The 18,921-nt window shown below is 42.3% G+C and overlaps 1 protein-coding gene across 11 annotated transcripts in view; it reads right to left on the reverse strand.

Annotated features, from left to right (window-relative positions):
• Nucleotides 1–3,834: 3,834 nt before the first annotated feature.
• Nucleotides 3,835–18,921, reverse strand: part of LOC105691043 — a 149,187-nt gene continuing 134,100 nt past the window's right edge. For 10 of the 11 annotated variants that reach the window (XM_048659568.1, XM_048659567.1, XM_048659571.1 and 7 more), the window contains 5 exons: nt 12,990–13,092; nt 11,511–11,533; nt 6,452–6,634; nt 5,938–6,298; nt 3,835–5,613 (listed from right to left, as the gene is read on the reverse strand). In XM_048659568.1, coding sequence (XP_048515525.1) covers nt 5,271–5,613; nt 5,938–6,298; nt 6,452–6,634; nt 11,511–11,533; nt 12,990–13,092 — 1,013 coding nt within the window. In that variant the 3' untranslated portion in view covers nt 3,835–5,270. The remainder of the gene's footprint in view (nt 5,614–5,937; nt 6,299–6,451; nt 6,635–11,510; nt 11,534–12,989; nt 13,093–18,921) is intronic. The other variant, XM_048659575.1, reaches the window with a different exon arrangement.

Below are 18,921 nucleotides of genomic sequence, written 5' to 3' on the forward strand. Positions count from 1 at the left end.
ACACCATATATACCTGGATTGTACATAGCTATACAGATATTCCCTTCACTCACGACCATACTTATCTTATACCATCAGATTTATTAACGTACATACTCCCAGAATTTTTGATTTTTCATTACGTCAATTTTGGCAAAAATACATCATATATACCTGGGTTGTACATAACTATGTAGATATTTCCTTCACGCACGACCATACTCATCATATACCATCAGATTTAATAACGTACATACTCCCAGAATTTTTGATTTTTCATTACGTCAATTTTGGCAAAAATACACCATATATACTCGGATTGTACATAGCTATGTAGATATTCCCTTCACGCACGACCATACTCATCATATACCATCAGATTTATTAACGTATATACTCCCAGGATTTTTAATTTTTCATGACGTCAATTTTGGCAAAAATACACCATATATACTTGGATTGTACATAGCTATGTAGATATTCCCTTCACGCACGACCGTACTCATCATATACCATCAGATTTAATAACGTATATACTCCCAGGATTTTTAATTTTTCGTTACGTCAATTTTGGCAAAAATACACCATATATACTTGGGTTGTACATAGCTATGTAGATATTCCCTTCACGCACGACCGTACTCATCATATACCATCAGATTTAATAACGTACATACTCCCAGAATTTTTAATTTTTCGTTACGTCAATTTTGGCAAAAATGCACCCTATGTAAAACCCTTTCACATTGGTGAGTACATACATACTCACCATACATGAACATACTCATTATTTACCCATAGATTTCACGACGTACATACTCCCAGAATTTTTTTTGAATTTTCTATGCCAATTTTGACAAAAATACACCCCATTTACATGAGTTTTACATAGGTATGTACATATATACTCGGCATACATAGACATACTCATCATGTACTCATAGAATAAAAAATGTACATACTTCCAGAATTTTTTTCGGATTTTTTACGTCAATTTTGGCAAAGATACACCCCATATATGATTAATTTAAATAAACCGTGAGCTCATTGAACTTCCTGACCTACCTCACTACACCGACTGTTGACCCACTACTAAGGAATGTCTGGTCCCCTTTTGTTTACTCTTTTACTACGGATTTTCGTAGTAAACGCTGATTGGCTGCCGATGCCCATTCAGAAATGTATTTAGAGCGCAGGGTATTGTATGATTAAAAGAATTAGAGAAAATATACGATACCTATGCGAAAATGGTCAACTTCGAACGCTTGTAACTTCCCGAAAAATGCACCGAATCAAATGAAATTGGAACCAAATTGAAGCTTGAATCTTCTGCTTTCAGATACGTCTGGTCAAAAAAATTCATCTAATTTTTTTTTCCCAGCGCAACGCTTTGAAACAATCGATGCGTGAATTCGCTTTTTGGGAAAAAAGTTCAATGCAACGCATCAGACCGAGGGATTTTCTAATTTTTAAAATCGGTCTCGACTGAGACCGAATGAATTTCATGAGCTTTGAAATGATCTCTCTTTGCCCGCTCTAGATTTATTTTTTTTGCCAATCCCGGTCCGTCTTATCCACTCGGAATGTAGTGCTATAATTTACTGGTCGACCAGTTTTCAAATCACTTCATCATATCGTGAGCGAAAAAACCACTTCACGAAAACCGATCGAACGAGACTTCGAATCTGTTCAAAATATGTTGAATATCGCGTTGTAAAAAACTGTCGTTGTTAACGTTGTAACGTATAGTAACGTATATCCCCGTGATTAAATCACCAATTATCGGGATCTCGTGAGCAACGTTATTTCGGTGCCTATCGGCTCGCCTTACGTAACGTGGACAATGTTTGTAAATGAATTATTTATGAACACAATGAACCGTGTCATGGGCCGGATTGTATCATACACGTATGTTCCGGTTGCACACGGTCGTGAACACTTGTAAAAGCGAGTTATGAGCTGTGGAGTACGGAGCATGTCATAACTCAATTCCAATTTATGTCCAGAGTCGCGTCGTACGGAGCCCAAACATTTTTCTCAAATTTACCGTTTACTTTTTCCAACTTCAATTGCTCAGAGACAATGAACGATCGAATCATTCTCACCAAAAATTTCTTTATTTTTCACTCATTGTTCAGTTATTTATTTATTTATTTATTTTTTTTTTCGTTTACTCGTTTTTTGTCTCATCGATATTTACAATAATTTTTCTATTAATTTAAATTATAATTCTATTAATTTTTTTTTTTCGTATCGTATAAGAGTAGAAGAATACAATTAGTTTGTGTAGCTATGATACACCTGTCACATGATATTACTTATAATGTAAATTTTCAGTTTCTTTTCTTTTTTTTTTTGTTTCGTATAAAACTTTTTAATTTACAAACAGTCACGTAGCTTTGGAGACTTCTTCGAAAAAAATCGAAGTAGCTACATACTTCGTTCGATTGTATCTCGATTATCAAAATTTATATGTACATAACCCACGGTAATTGTGCACAGTGAAGATTTAGTACGGCAAATTTTCATTGCGGGTAATTTCAACGAATGAAACGTACGGTTCGACAAAATTCAAATCCGAGATGTTCTGATTCTCCATTGAAAAAAATCAAACATAATATTTCGCTACACCTAATTCATATATACAATATTTTACAAAAGAGTTCCCTCGTCAATTTTTGTACACGTATACGTATATATAACACCGTTAAAATAGTTTTACAACGAAGAAATTGTGAGATTTAAAACTGGTCGAATTCTGTGTAAATATTTCCGAAGTCGATCGAGTGAAGTTCACTCACGTGAAATTATTTAATTCGCAATCAGATGCTGTCGAAAAATCGGTGGCCCGCAGATCTCGTCTCACTTTTTTTATTTCTTTTGTTCCGACTCCAGTTTTGATGCTCGAAGAGTGTTTCAGAATTTATAACATACAAATATAGGTACATAAATGTGTCTTTCGATTCCTCGTCGTACTTATACATCTGTTGGGTGTTCGTATGTATCGTATCGTACGAGGTATCTTTTTTATAACCAAAAAAAATAAATAAATAAAAAAACTAATATGACCATACACCGTGGGGCGAGGAAGTGGGGGCCCCGGCTGGGAGGGAGGAAAAGGGACATAGTCGCCAACACATATCTCGATATCTTTTCGTTCGATCTCCCAGCCGGCCGCCCGTATATTTACATGTATAATTTATATACCTTACTGCGAACATTGTACAGTACAATTGAGGCTTTCGTTATATACCTATGCAGAGAAGAAGTATTCCGCTTTTATATACCAGTTCCAGAGCTTTTTTTTTTCCCCCGTCTTGCGATCCCTCCCGCCGCTACGGGGAGCGTCCCACTTTGATAATTTATTTATTTTTTTTTTCTCTCCAAACGCGAGGAGGATCTATGAATTTTCAAAATTGTTCAATCATTCGATTTATTTTTTTTTCTTCTATCTTCAGAGACTAGATATTCGCGAAGTGAGGTCGTTTGAATTTTTGGTGCTAACGGTACGGCCGGCTAGTTATATTCTCCGAACTATTTTCATCACAAGGCGATCGATTGACGGTGGAGGTTGACGTCCTCGATTAACTTATTGTCCACCACGTGGAGTGTGTACACGTACAACGGATAATGACAAAACTCACCGATTAACTTTCAATTAAACGAATTCTCGATGACAATGCCTTTTTTTTTTTTTTAACGTGTGTACATACTTCCCAACGTCTGTACGGTAGAATTTTCCGGAGCAGCGTTTTGATATCACGGCGGTTGTTCTCGCGAAAGAGTTTTTATTTCGTTTTATTTTTCATCTTTCGAGATTCCCTCTTTTCTTTTTTTCATCGTTTTTTTTTTTACCGTCTTCTTTTTCGGGAGACGCGGGCAAAGCTTGTAACTCCGGTACATTGCGGAACGTCGTTTGTTCATTGTGCATTTTGTTTCGTGGCATTCGCCTTTCGCTTACTCCCGAAGTAAAGTAGAGTTTAAACAAAGTGAAGTAAAGTAAAGTAAAAAAGTCGGAGGACGTTCCGCGGGCAGGATATAAGAGAAAGAAAGAAAGAAAAAAAAAAAAAGGAAAAAGCGCGAGACGGGATCGGGGAGAAAAGATGCGACTTGAGTTGCAGCGTTATACCGAGTAAGCTGCACGCGAGTAATTAATTATTGCGTATACAGCGGCGGCGGCGGCATAAATACCTCATAGTTTCTATAGGTCGGTAGATAAAAGAGAGAAACTAAAATATGTGTACGCATTGTGCGTCTCTCAACCTCTCACGCTTGACCGTGTACTCCTCGTCGTCTTTTCTCACCGGCGAGCCGCCGCCTCCTCCTCTTTTACCCCGTCGATGCAACAAAATTGAACTTTTCAATACCCATACCAGTTTCCGCGATTTCTTCTTGTTTTTTTTTCATTTTTCTTCTTCTTCTTCTTCATTCTCCTTCTCTCCAAAATAAATTAATTTCGGTCATCGCCGCAAAAACTCCGGAACTCCTTCCAGATAATAGATACAACGCAACGATGTACCGGAGCGTTAATTAGGAGGACGTTGTATTATTTTTTTTTATTATTTCATTCCTGAATTAATTCGCGAGCTCTCGGTTCGCGCCGAACGGTTAGAAATGAAAATTATACATCCGCCAACATTTTCGTTTCCTATTTTTTTTTTTTTTGTTTTATTTTTCGTGTATCTTCAGAAATTCGTTTAACCGTCGCTTAATTCGGCCGCAGTAAACCGGAACGCTAAATGCGAAACACCTGTTGTCTGCGGTACGAGGTATGCGTACGTATAATGAAACGACCGACTCGATCTAGACATCCAAGAACCGTGCGTCTTCATCGTGCGTATAAATTGCGTCCGCAGTATGCGAAGCCGGCTACGGTGGTGGTCACGGGTGGGTTCGGGAATGAGACGGACAGACGATAGCGATAGAAATAGCGATGCGTTTCCTATACCTTTTCGAAGAGTATCGGCTTTTTAAGATGCGTGGATCGGATTACATTTTCATACTTTTTTTTGTTTTCTCGTTTCCATGCAGATTGGGTTGTGCCGGAATTAAGTTATACGGACATCGTGTATCACCTCGTCGAAAAAAACCTCGGCGGTCAAACGATGCTAAGTTTCGTTTGATTCACTACCGAAAATCCCAGAAACTTATTTCAATCTGCATCGATTTCCAATCTCCCACCGATCATTCGTCAGATCGAACGAGTACAGTTATAAATCGTTCATTTTTGTTTTCCGTCATCCCCGTATGAATCCAGATTCTACTCGTCAGTCGTCGATTATTTACTTTTCTTAAATATAATCCGAAGGTACCGTCGTCTCGTTTATAGCGGCGAGCCTGTACGTCGGGGCTTCTAGGGGCTGCTGTCCCAGGTGGAGATTCGTCGTCGCGTTGACGCCAGCGGAAGATGCGGAAATTTGTTGATTCGCTGAATTAGAACTAAGATCGCTGTAATAAGCGCTGCTCGGCGCGCTGCTTAGCGTCGGTCCGTCCGGTTCGGCGTCGCTACCGGTGTACGCTGTATTCTGATACGAGGGATGATCCGGTGCCCTGGGATTCGGGTGCTGAAGCTGACTCGGCGATCTGGGGGTCGCCGGTCCGTTTTCGTACATCTCGTAATCGGGCTCTCGTAACCTGTGGAGTAAAACGAATGGTAAATTGTTGTTTTTTTCTTTCTTTTTGTTTTTTTTTCCTCTCCACGTGTACCTCGGATTCTTTGTCGCGTGGCGGAACTCTCGTTAAATCGAATGACTCGATACGATCGAGAGGTACGAGTGATTTTTCGTTAACGCACCGACGAGTGGACGCTACGTATCGAAATCGTTACCGATCCAGACGTGAAAAAATGATCACGGAGAAATATAGGGAGAATCGAAAGAGGTCCGATCGCGAGATTCGTTCTATTTTTCTTCTCTCTCCGACGATATTCGAAGACGCCGTCGACGGCGGACCTCTTACCTCTGACTGTGTCTGGTTCTGTGTCCGTCTCTCCTCGGCGATCTGTCGCTTCCGTCTCCACCGGCTCCGTAGTGTCGATGCAATCTGGCGGCGTCCAGTTCGTGATAATCGTCGTCGTGTCCCGCCGAGGTTGTACCGTAGGTCGAACTGCCGCGCATTTGTAACTGAAGATCGCTGGCGTAACTCGCGGCCTGCGAGTCCAATTCCGCGTAAAGAGCCTCGTCGGTTTGCATGTGGGTGTAGTGATTTTCCACGGGTAAATTCATCGCTCTTCTGTGCTGCGGCAGGGACAGGGGAGTGGCGACACCGCCCGGTGTACCGCCGCCCCGACGAGATCCCAACCACGACCACACGTTGTGACCTGGGAAAAGGTGCGGTAAAAATCCGTGAAAATTCGACCGCCGACCCGACGGAGGAGAGAACGCGCGAACGAGGAGAACTCCAACGATTCGCGTCCTTTTTTGGGATACGCACATTTTTTGTTTTTTTTTTTTTCATGCTTTCGAAAACTCACCCGGACTCGGAGTGACGTCGTGATAGGGCGGCAGTTTGTCGAGTTCCAACGGCGGTCTTTCCGGGATCACCGCTACGCCGCTTCCTCCGGAGCCTCTTTCGCCGCCCCCGACTCCTCCGGTGACCCCCGTGGGCCCGGAATCCTGGACGGAAGGATCCTCGACGTTGGTACCGCAGCAGCTACCTGTAGGAGTGAAAAATGTTCGAACGCTCGTAACTTGTTCAGAAATTAATTTAGGACGAATGAAATTTGGATCGAGGGCCTTCCGCTTTTGAATAAAATATTTTGCTTTCGAATTTTTTCTTTTTCCCTCCCGCGGAGCAACACTTTTTCAAAGTGTACCTATTGTCCCGAAAATGCGTGAGACATTTTCTGAAAATCCTGAACGGGGATTATCGCGCGTAAATCGATCGACGATCCTACGGATTTTGGCTGATCAAATACCCTCTCTGTAAAAATCTTATTGTTACATAAATCCGTGACAACGACAGCTGGAAATGAACGAGGCTTATTATTTCTGCACGAGTAACTCTATAATAGGGGTCCGTGTCAAAAAACTTAATTCCACCCTTGATGAGTACATAATCTCGACAGACAGACAAAAACTTCACGTGGATTTTCAAACTCATCTCTCAAATTTTTCCAAGGGGTAGGTATATACTTATTTTTCGATTGTGTGAATTATTTCGTGACCGCAGCTGGCCTTATGATCGTCGAACAAACGGAAATATATTATATATATATTTCATGCCTCGCATATCGAGAAGCGTAGAAATATAACGCGCGCGTCTCGTATCGAACACACATACGAAAATCCTCGCATTGTAAAATACGTAACGCATTGTAAAATACCTGCATACGTATGAATTCACATGTGAAGAAAAAAAAAAAAGGAGGGGGGGGGGGCAGCTTTTGGTATTATGAGGCCAAAGAGCCGTAATATGAAAAGCTTATTTTCTCCGCATCGGACGTACGTCCCCCGTATACATTTTCTTTTTTTTTTTTCTTTTTTCTACGCACGTATACGCGTACGTGTATAATATGGTCCTGCCAGTCGTATTGTGCCCTCGTCATCGGAGCATCGTACACACGTCCAGGTTTCGGTCCCGGACATCAGAGGGACCGCCGTACCAGACGTTATAATATAAAAAAAAAAAGGTGAAAAAGGAACAAAAAATGGGATTATGGGAATCCGATGGTACCGAAAAACACCCCTCCACGCGTTTCACTTACGCGTGTACACCTATTTCGGCGGCGTACCGAATGTAGACCCGACGTATCGCGAGCTCGAATTCCGTCCAGCCAAATCCCAAAAGATTTTACCTCCCCCCCTTTTTTCATAAGGATTATAAAAAATTTTCCCTGGTACAGAATTTTTTTCTTTTTTTTGACGTGGATCGTTTTGTCGGGAGAATTTTCATCTTCTAAATTTTTAAATTAATTTCGAATGTAAATTAAATAAGAATGTTAATTCTTCGACCCTCTCGGCGACGTCGTGGGGGTCGAAAAATCGGAATTAAAATGTTCCGGGACGTTGAGCGAAGCTCCGTATTTCTAGAAAAGGTTTTCCGTTCCCGCGGTTCGTCCGTAGGATTCCGGGAGCAGCGGGAGATGCCGCGACAGCGGGAGTAGCAGGGAAATGAGGAGAGGAAACGAACGGACGATCCCCGATAGGAACGTATCGTGTATTATAAACGCCGCACGTCCAGATTCCGTCCGTTCGTCCTTATTTTTGCATTTTTATTTCAAGGATGGTTTTTTTCTTCTTCTTCTATTTTTAATCCAAGTTCGTTCTTTCGTACGTGTCTCGCCAGCCACCGCTACGTTTGGTAAAATGTCACCGACTGTTCAGCGACCGATCTCAGATACCCCGTGGGCTATATGGGGATAAAAGCTATAGCGCGTGGTTGTAAGCCGGATTACCGGACTCGCGCCGCTCCATATACTAGACAGTTAACCGCTGCAACGTCGATATTCTCTATATTCGCATCCCTCTTCTGTGCGACCGCGCGTACACGTCCTATTCCGAGATGCGATCGACCACCGTTAGGCTATCCCCGTAGCTCGTCCCTTTTTTTGTCATTTTTTTTATTATTTTTCATCTTTTCACGTTTCTCCTTTTTCCCTTCTTCCTTCTATACAAGTTGTCGTCGGTTTCGTACGATCCGGGAACTCGATCCGGCGAGATACTTTTATCGCGACATGATATCCCGCGTTTGGACGGCTTCCGAGGTAGTTGTGTGGACCGGCGAGCGATTACACTCGGAGTACGCGCGGAATTCCTCTCGCGTCATTTTTTACATCCCCCCCCCCCCCCCCCCCCCCACGTCGCTAATTTTTATCCAAGATTTTCTAGTTTATTTTCGAACGTATACCGCGGACGGAGGTACCGCACGTCAATTTCCGCTTGAAATGCGACCCCGGCTCAGCAGCCGTATCGAAACTCTCGATCGAAATTACATTTGAATATCGCAATTAGCCTACCCCCTTGTTGTTTTTTTTTGGCAAAACGTTATCGAGGATCACGGGAACGAAATTCTCGGGGTTCGATTACGTCCGACGTCAAAATCAGTGGACACGAATTGAATCGTAAAAGAATCGGGATTCCGAATGTCGATTTATACAGCGGTCGGTTCGACGGAATTTGAGGAGAAGAAAAAAAGAAGAAGGAGATCTATGCGTTCGGAACTAGGAGATGAGGTGGAAAAGATCTTGAAATATATATCCACTAGAAACTCGAATTTTTGGTACAAGGTGAGAATTAATCAGGTGAACGGACAGAATATAAGGGGAAAAGACTAGGATCTTAGCGACGACAAGATCCGAGCGGAGAGAAAACTACGAGACGTATTGGACCACCGGAGATGCAGCGGGGCATACGACGGTTCCTCAGGGGGGGGTGGGTGGGGGGTGGTGGCGGTAGCACTAGGTGGGTGGAGGGGGGATTAAAAGGGGGGTAAAAAGTATAAGGAAATGGGTGCGCCGTGAATGGTATCGTAGTGAATATTCCGAACCGCGTGGAAGAAAGAAAGAAAGAGAGAAAGAAAGAAAGGCGACGCGACGCCAGTCCCCGTTGAGTGTCGGGTAATTAATTCGGCTGACCCGTTGGTGTCAGTTGGATCGATGCTATCGCTGCAGTCTCGCGGGTGATTTTAAATCAGAAAGTTAATTAGAAGCGACTGTCTGTCTCTTGTACATCCTCCTCGTCGTCGTCGTCGTCGTCCTCCTCCTCCTCCTCATCCTCCTCTCGAGTATCGTTCGCCGTACGTTCGTTCTCAAGTTCCCTAAGACGGACCCACGCTATCCAGGACTACAAGAAGAAACCCATCGGGTCTCGCTGCCTACGATCTCAACCCCGGAAACCGGTGGATTTCGTCATCTCGACGCAGATTTCGTAGTTTAGCGATTTCTTGCACCCTGGAATGCGAATGCGGTGCGAACGGATAAAGTTGAACCTTGCTACTCATACACCGCGGCGGCGAAACGAGTCCGACGTTGCGATTGATATTGTTTTATATTAATAATAAAACGATGACGTTTGATACTCCCTTGATCGTTATCTCCACGTATCGTACGTACGGAGAAAAGTAAGAGAGATCATCGCGTGTATATCGAGTATCATGAGATCCGAAGATTCGATAAAATAATTGAAACAAAAAAAAAAAGAAAAAAAGTAATACGTGAAAAAAAGAAACCTAGCCCGTGCCTCGGGGCTGCAAGTGCGGCATCAGCGTTGCGCAAACATTTGGTCCTTTCTTCCGGGAAGCCCTTATACATGTTCATATATGTATACCTTACATGCTATACGGCGAACGAAAAGAGGAAGAATGAAAAAATAAAAAATAGAAAAAAAAATAAAAAAGAGACTTGCACCGTCGATCGAAACTTTCGTAATTAGTTTTCGCCAAAGTTCCTCTCCTCCCTTCGTTCGTACCGTATACATATATATATATATATATACCTATATACGATTACTTCGCACATTGTCCAGATCGAATCGATACGCGCAAGCTGCAGCCGACTGCAGCAAGTTGCCGGGCAGCTACCGATCTCGTTTCCGAAGGGTCTTGAGAGAAAAATATATATATATTTTTTTTTTTTCCCTCTGCCTCTCTCTTTTGATTTTTTTTTTTTCTCTGTTCCTCTCGTGCTCGGGGCTCTCCTCTATTTTTTCGTCGTATATATATATACAAACGAAAGGGTTACTACCCGACGCTACGAGGAACAAAGAGGCAAAATAAAAAATGGAAGAAATTAAGGTAGAACTATAATGAAGGATAAACAACAATCAAGAAACGTAATTAGTACAGCTGTCTACATAAATCATGCCTCGAAAATCCTGTCTAAATTTTCCTTTTCTTTTTTTTTCTTTTTCTTCTTTTTCTTTTTGCTTCGGTTCACGTAATCGTCTACGAGGTACGAACGACGTACAACGTGCGGGGTGGCTTGTGTGGAGGCGAAAAAGAAAAAATTTGAGAGAAAAATAAAATGACGGAAATAAAGGAATAATAAAAAATAGAAACAAAAAATAAAAAACTCGTTAAGCGCACTATAATGCACGCGCTAGCTGTCAACCAATTTAGATGAATATCGGTAAACCTGCTGCCGGCGGTGCTGCTGCTTCTTCTGCAGTCTCAAGCTCACGTTATATGCATCGCGGTAATATGATACACAATTATACGTATAAAAACTTCTAAAGTAAACGGCTATCCTATCGTTAAGAAAATCTCAACGTACTACTTTGGGTAAAAATTGAGACGGAAAGTCGTATAGCTTCGTAAAGCAGACGGGTAAGGCTTATCGCGAGATCGGAACGACGGGATGAAATGGAATGTGAGATGAGGATAGTTTTTCAAAATTTGTCGAATTACAGGTAGCCAATAAAGCGATATAGAGATTTTTATTGGGACGATGCGGTGTCCCAATTCTCCAAAGTTTTGCGGCCTACAGTGGAACGAAGTTGTGGAATTTTCAGACGGTTTCGAAACCGAAAATTTTGTCATTACTTTTTTCGAATTAGACAATTACGAGAAACTAGTATTCCGACGTTTGTAATTACCTCCGCCCGACGCGCTCTTCATTCTGAAACAGAAAAGAATGGAAAAAAAATTGAATTAATTAAAAGATAGATCGTTGGGATAAGTCGAGAAATATGTGCGTATAATCTGACTTGTTTTTACACAAGTTCTGCTACCTAAATCGTTTCCCCCGATTTGGTAAAGATACGTAAAGAGGTCGGGGTGGGGGTGGGGGTGGGGCGGGGGGGGCTACGCGGTGCTCGGAAGATGTATATTGGTTGGATCGTTAATCTACGGTGGTTAGTTCGGTTGTAGATCGTTGGTGGATTTAAAAACGAGGCGGAAAGAAGAGGATCAAACTGTGCCGTTGTTAAGATCGGTTTACCGATTACCAATGGTCGTTGGTCGAACAATGAATGAGTCGTAGGCGGGAGCAATCGGGTTTCTCTGCTTCAATTCCGTATCGTAAAAAACCGGTAAAAACCGAATATACCCGCGACGCGCTCTATCATTGATCGATGGAGCCCGGAGTAAAAAAAAACAAAAAAAAAACTTACACCTACGACCGAATAAAAAAAAAAAAAACCGAGAAAAAGAAACGTAGAGAATGAAAAGAAAAGAAAAAAAAATAGACGCGTCGAATTGCGCTCCGGCATCGCGCGCGGCCTGTTTGTCTTAATAGGAAATAGTGTAATACATCTTTTACCCCGTGATACTGGTTCGCCTGTCACAGATGGATTAGTCGCGGTTTCAATCTAGTTAACGGAGTCACGGTATTTCCATAATTTCATCGGTCGCATGTTGATAATCCGTACTTCCAAATTAACCAAAAATCGGGAGGCCCTGTTTTCAACTAACTCGGATTATTTCAGTGTACCTAATTTTTTCACGTTTCGTACATCCCGATTTAAAAAAAAAAGAAACGATACGGCAAAATTGGATGAAAATATATACGAGAATTGTAAAGAAGTTCGGAGTCGACGCAGCTCGGCGACGATGAGAGATGGAAGTAACGAATTAAGCTCGGTAGTCGGAATAAAATGCTTGCACGAATCGTACGTAATCGAAATTGTTACCGCAGGTATTTCGTAGACACGGTTTTTCCTATTTTATTTTATTTTTTTTTTCTTTCGGTTTTTCATTTTCTTCTAACTGGTATCGACTCAAATCGATTCCAGTTTTTACCGATCCCGATGGCACACCGGTCAACTAGGCCCATTGTCCGAACGCATCAATGCCGCTTGGCTCGAAAATTTTCTACCATAGAACTGCGGTGAACCATGCCAGAAAGGCGAATAAGCTGCTCCTCCGACCCGAAGATTCTGTTACGCTTCGAGTAACCCGAAATAACGTGGTAAACTTATCCTCTTTACGTATTTCGTCTGGCTCTGAATCGAGGGCGAACGACGACCCGATTCCGTGAAAATTGGTGCGATCGATTTGTTGTTTTTTCTTTGCTCTCTCGATTCAAAAAACGACGACTACAAATTCACAGATTTGAATAATCGAAAAATACTGACCTTCGACAGTGCAGAACGGTAACCATCACGACTGCACCGATACCGGCCGATATCAAGGACACGATCACCAACGTCAAAACCCATCCGAGTTCACCGGGTGCTTCTGTAATCATTTAACAAGAAATAAAAGAAATATTTGCGATTCCAAACGATCGGCCTCCGTTTACTAGAAGGCGATCATCGGCGATTGCGAGGCAAAATTTGCTCATAGAAAATCTGAATGGTAGCAATCGTAGCTTACAATTAGTTAAATTATCCTCTACGTTAGGATACCTTATCCAGGGGATGCAGCTTTGCACGAGCTGCAGGTAATGATTAGCGAGTGGATATAAAACGCGCTACGGGGGGTGGATTCCGCGTTATCGTGAAAATTTATCGCAGCTAGGTAACGGAACTACACGCGTTTACGCAAAATGGAGTCGAGGAATTTGAATGGAACAAAAAAAATTCAAAGATGATAAATAAATAAGTAAATTGAAAAAATTCGATACCGCGTGGTCGGTAACGGGCACGGACGGTATGCGTCGACGCGGTTTCCGCGCACTTTCGACACGCCGCGAGTTTAATTAGGATCCTAAACCAGTCGTTGGCTCGTTATACGAACCGTACGAATTATAAATATTATAATTGGTATTTAGCAGCATCGCCTCTGCAGCGCCGGATGCGCTGCACAATTCTATTAATTTCATTTTCGTCTGTATATATATATATATAATGTATACATAAGCAATAAGACGAGACTCGAACTAGCTCTTGTAATTCACCTCGTTTTTTTACCGTCTCAATCATTTTTTCATTTTTCATTTTTTCTTTTTTCGGTTCTTTCGTTTATAGATTTAATTAACTTCGGGAAGTTCTCAATGCCACGTACGTAACGCAACATGTGATTAATTATTATCAGCACTTGCGCTGGTGTAAATTATTATTTTTTTGAAAACAAAATCGATGGAAAAAAAAAACGAAAAATCAATTTTTTCAATCGCGTATCGTCATACATATTTCGAGGGAGTCTCGCAACCGATATCCTGTGACGTGAATAAATTATCGCGATCATTGTACACCCTCTATACAAGGTCCGTATACGTTGACACCGTAAAAATTTAAATATATTTAAGGTCTTGGTGTATTCTTATTTTTTTTTTTATTTTATTTCACCTTTTTTTTCTTCTTTTTTTGTTCATCCCACTACAAAGGTGTAAATTTCAGGGTAAAGAATAGGTGTAAAGAAACTTGAAACTATCCCTATAGTAGGTGTGTGACATCAATTGAGGAACTCGGTGTACAAGAAAAGAGGATCCGAAAAAAGAGAAAAATTGTAAGAAAAGAAACTACGAACGAAACGCGTTTTATAACCCGCTGTACCGTTTGGTGATATTTTTTCAACACCGTTTTAAGGAAGAAAAAATTTCAATGAAAATAAATTTTGAAAAGGGGGTTGCTTTTCAAATGTTCCACCAAGAATATCGTGCCCACGCGACGATGTATATAATATTACACGTGTAAAAATTGTAAGACTATAATAACGACGCGGATGAAGATCCCGAAGGGAATTATGAAGACCAATTAGTTGCTCAAAGTTCTGGACTATTGGGCCGGTGGATAGCTATTAGGCAGAAGCCGGGGCTAATAGCTCGATATTTTATTTATAAGCAACGGTATTTCAGGGCGTCCGTCTTTCTTCGCCGGACATCCCGGAGCTCCGTGGAACCGCGCGGGGAAAAATGAAAAAAAGGAAAACGAAGAAGAAGAAAAAACAAAAATAAATAAATAAATCAAAAAAGGATATAATACGAAAAACCCCGACGAAATACGCAGCGTTGCTCCGATCGGTAGAAACAAAATACTACACATCGACCATCGGTTCATACGTGTTATGTAACCGTCGATCGATCGATCGATCCGATCCGATCGGAAAGCGTCTTGACTTTATATATTTTCGATCGTCTCTGCCATTAGAATGGGATATACCGTCGTCCTCGTCATCATTATTATATTTTTATCGTCGTTATTGCCGTTGTTGGTATTTTCGTCCTTTTTTTTTTCTTTTTTATTCACAACGCTTTTACACGTTCGAGTGCGAGCGAAGGCGACGGGTGTGTATACCTATATGAGAAAAAGAAATCAAGTTAACACACCGACGCGTAAGTTTGAATTAACGGTTACATTATATCGGGGCGTGCGCGAGAGCGTCGTTGTGTAAAAAAAAAAAAAATAAAATGATCAAACGAAAGGAGAGAAACCAAAAAGAAAAAAAAAGTCAGAGAAACGATACATGTGTAAGAGAAAGAAAAAAAAAAAAAAAAACAAAGTAATGATCGACCGATCGGTGTTCTCGGTTTGACGGGAACGAAACACCTATGAAAAAAACGTTTGTAACGCGTTATACGGAAGACAACGACGATGAATATTAAATAACTTACCGTACACATATAAACTCGTGAGGGGAAAAATGAGGGATTTTTACCTTATTGAATAAAAATGTGTACATCGGGTAGGGTACTGCATAAATTTAGTCAAACGATCGCTGGCGGGTGCGAGGCGGCTATTTGCCTTGAAAAATATATCACGCGTACAACGCGTATACACGTAGCTACGTGTAAGTAGGATATTCATACGTGTGAGGGGGTAGGAGGGAGGGAGGGAGAGGGAGAGGTGAAAAAATTCTTGAGCACTTCGTAGAGCGTTGCGGAGCAGAATGCGCGGTGCCCCCGAAGCGGGGAATGATTCGAAGTTGTAGAGGATGATTACAAGTTGCACGCGCTGCGAGGAACAACCGACCACCTCAACATAACGTGGGCTTTGAAAAATAACTAGTAGATATCGAGCGACGATCAGCTGCGCGCATCTCGAATCGCCTACGTACGTACGTACCTTGCGTACCTTACGTACGTATATTATAATGTGTGTAGATGAGCGCGCGGCGGAGGGTCGAGAAAATAAACTCAGAATAAGAAGTTAAAGAAAGGCGTATCTCGTACCTTATTATATATATATATATATATATATATATATATATATATATATGTATGTATGAGGAATATCGCACCTTTTACATATCGAGGAGGAAGAGAGTCAAAGGCGTATAAAGGTGGAGGAAGAATCTATCAGATCGAATCGAACCTCCCGTGGCTTCGACAAATCGTTCACCGAGTCCCGATCGGCCTCTATGAATAATAGAGAAAATAAAAATAAAAATAAATAAATAAATCCTGTCCCTCGTTGCTATTTTTCATCAGATTTTGACGCGCGGGTTGGAGGTGACGTTCGGGTCTCGCCGCTGGATTCGGAATTCATCGAATATCGTTTGTGCGGTGAGAGAAAAAGGAGCCTGGGATTTATTCCGCAAAACTTTGACACATCGCACAAATCGAGGATGAAATTTCTTTCTCTCTCGCTCAGTTACCGAGAATCGGCAAATTGGTGGTCGATGATTCTCAGGACTCTCCCTCCAGTTGATATACCATGTGTAATAATTTATAGGTATAATATACACGGCGGCTAAAACTCGAACGAAGTTCCAGAGAATTCCTGCCGGAATCATAGGAGAGATAATTGAGACGTTTCAAACAGAGCCGAGTAGGTAAAAAAAAAAAAAGAAAAGAAAAAAGATTGCGGTTTCGGTTTTTGGCTCGCGACGCGACCCGATACACCGTGGGATATGTGGTGAGAAATAATTCAGATATCATTTATTACGAAGATCGACGCGATTTCGTATATACTCGGAATTCTGAGACGTGGCGAGTTTTCTTCTTTTTTTCTTTCTAAATTTTTTTATAATCGCCTCTACCGATCCGAACGTCCAGCGATCGATCGAGTATTGCCTATAGGTGGAGAAATCGGAGTTTTGAATATCGCGTGAAATCGTATAGATTCGATCAATGGAACGGGCGCAGCGTTGATATAAACCCGCGGACAGGTATGTAATCAACGGATGACGGGAAACGACTCATTCAACGACGTGGAGAAAAATAAATCGCACCCGCCTCATAGACGAGGCTTGTACAAATGCTTTTACTCGGACGTAAAAGTTACGTACGTCGAGTATCCCGACCGACGGAACACGCGAGATTGATCGAACCTCCTTATCAAAACTTAACGGACGTTCAAATAGCGATCAGATAAGTCGACGCCGGTCGTATTCCACTCGATGAAATTGATTGTCGTCTCTAACGGGACGATTCCGTTCTCCTCGAAAGTTAATAAAAAATCCGGACATTTATTTATATATCCTCGTAGCTCCGGTTCGACGTACGACTTTCGGAAAAAATAAACAAACCCTCCTCCTTCTCATTCCCGCAACTATAACGAGACGGACACAGACGAGTTACGTTAGACGGATAACAATTTCGTCGTATACACGGCGCCGAAAACTTTTTTCTCGTCATCGAGTCGTAGGCGCCATTTTAAAGAACCGTAAACGGGCGCCCCCGTATAGGTAGCCGCCGGGCTTCGACCCTTTCGGGTACATTAGGAACGTCGGCAGCATCGGCGTTCGGAAAAAGGAAGCCCTTCGGTAGAATCGTAAAAAGCAAATACGTAAAAGTGATTTGACGTACGTTTGTTTGCTCTCGAGAGGGTCCTCACCCTTCACCCCCGTCTGTTCCTCGGTTTACCCTACACGGTGCACTTGAAACAACAGGGCCTTCTACACGTCATCCGGTTACAAAATGGGCCGAAAAAAAAAAAAAAAGAACCGGCGCAGACCGCGATGGACGGCTCGAAATATACCTTATAAGGTACCCCTCACCCCAGATCTCGTGATCTGTCTCTCGTCTATTCGTCGAGCGCGCGTATAGTCCCGTTCTCGTAGAGAAGAGAGAAAAAAAAAAATAAGGGAGAATCATAAGGGGGAAGGGACAACGAGCGCATAATGTGAGGAGATCTTGTGCACTTTTTTTCTACCGATGTTTTGTCGGTAGCGTTCTCGAAAATCCTTTTCTCTCCTGAGTTAAAAATCTTGGACGTCGAGTTCGACGGGTCGACGATGCGGCCGCACCTAGATTTCCAGGTGGGGGAGGGGTAGAGGTGAGGTCGACGAAGAACAAATCTACGAAGTGTCCGCATATCACGTAGCCGGGTGAATCCGACGCGAGTTCGGATCTCGCAACGTCGACGTGGCGGATAGTTTTTACCGTCGGAATACGGAGCGTCGGAAGGATGCGGGGATAGGAGTGAAAAAAAAAAATAAGGAGGATAAAATCCTAGGCTTCTAAGACGTTGAAAATAACGTCCATTCTCGACGTCTCGCATCGCGTGGACGGACGATCGAAAGTCGCGCCTCCGAGGCCCAGATCGGACACCGACGATAAGAAACGTAGCCAATCGATCATTGAGTGATGGATCTGTTGCCGGTTATCCTTCAACCCCGTAATTCGCTCCGATACGAAACGAGCCGGTGTTTCTGCTTCGGATCCCAAAGTGAAAAAACAGAAAAAGCGTCGTTCGTATACATAAATATGAAATGTTAGGTCTGTACAACTGAAATTCATTGCGCACAGCTCAATTAACGGGGGGGGCGGGAGGGGTACATGGGAACCCCAACCGACCGTTTATTCGTAAGTATAACCGGCAGCAGCTGTCGTGTCGCGAATAAAGGAAGAATGAAATCGAACCGCAAATTGCCACTCGAGTAGCGTGGTATAACTCGCGGCCGTAGTTGATCTTATAGAGTAGTTTTAATGCCGTAACACGGTTCGTTGGTTGCAACCAACGGCAGCCATTTTGGCTGCCACTGCTTCGAAAATACCGGTATATACATTTGTCGCAGGGCGCGCGCAAAACGATCGCGATCGTTCGATCGGAACCGTTTGTATATATATATGTATATATTTTTTTACAACAGCTACGAACACGGATTTTTCATGGCTCATGGACCACCGAATCAAACTACCTGGATTTATACACATCCGACGTCGAACTGCCAAAACAAAAT

Source organism: Athalia rosae, chromosome 8, assembly GCF_917208135.1.
Source record: "Athalia rosae chromosome 8, iyAthRosa1.1, whole genome shotgun sequence".
Taxonomy (NCBI): Eukaryota; Metazoa; Arthropoda; class Insecta; order Hymenoptera; family Athaliidae; genus Athalia; species Athalia rosae.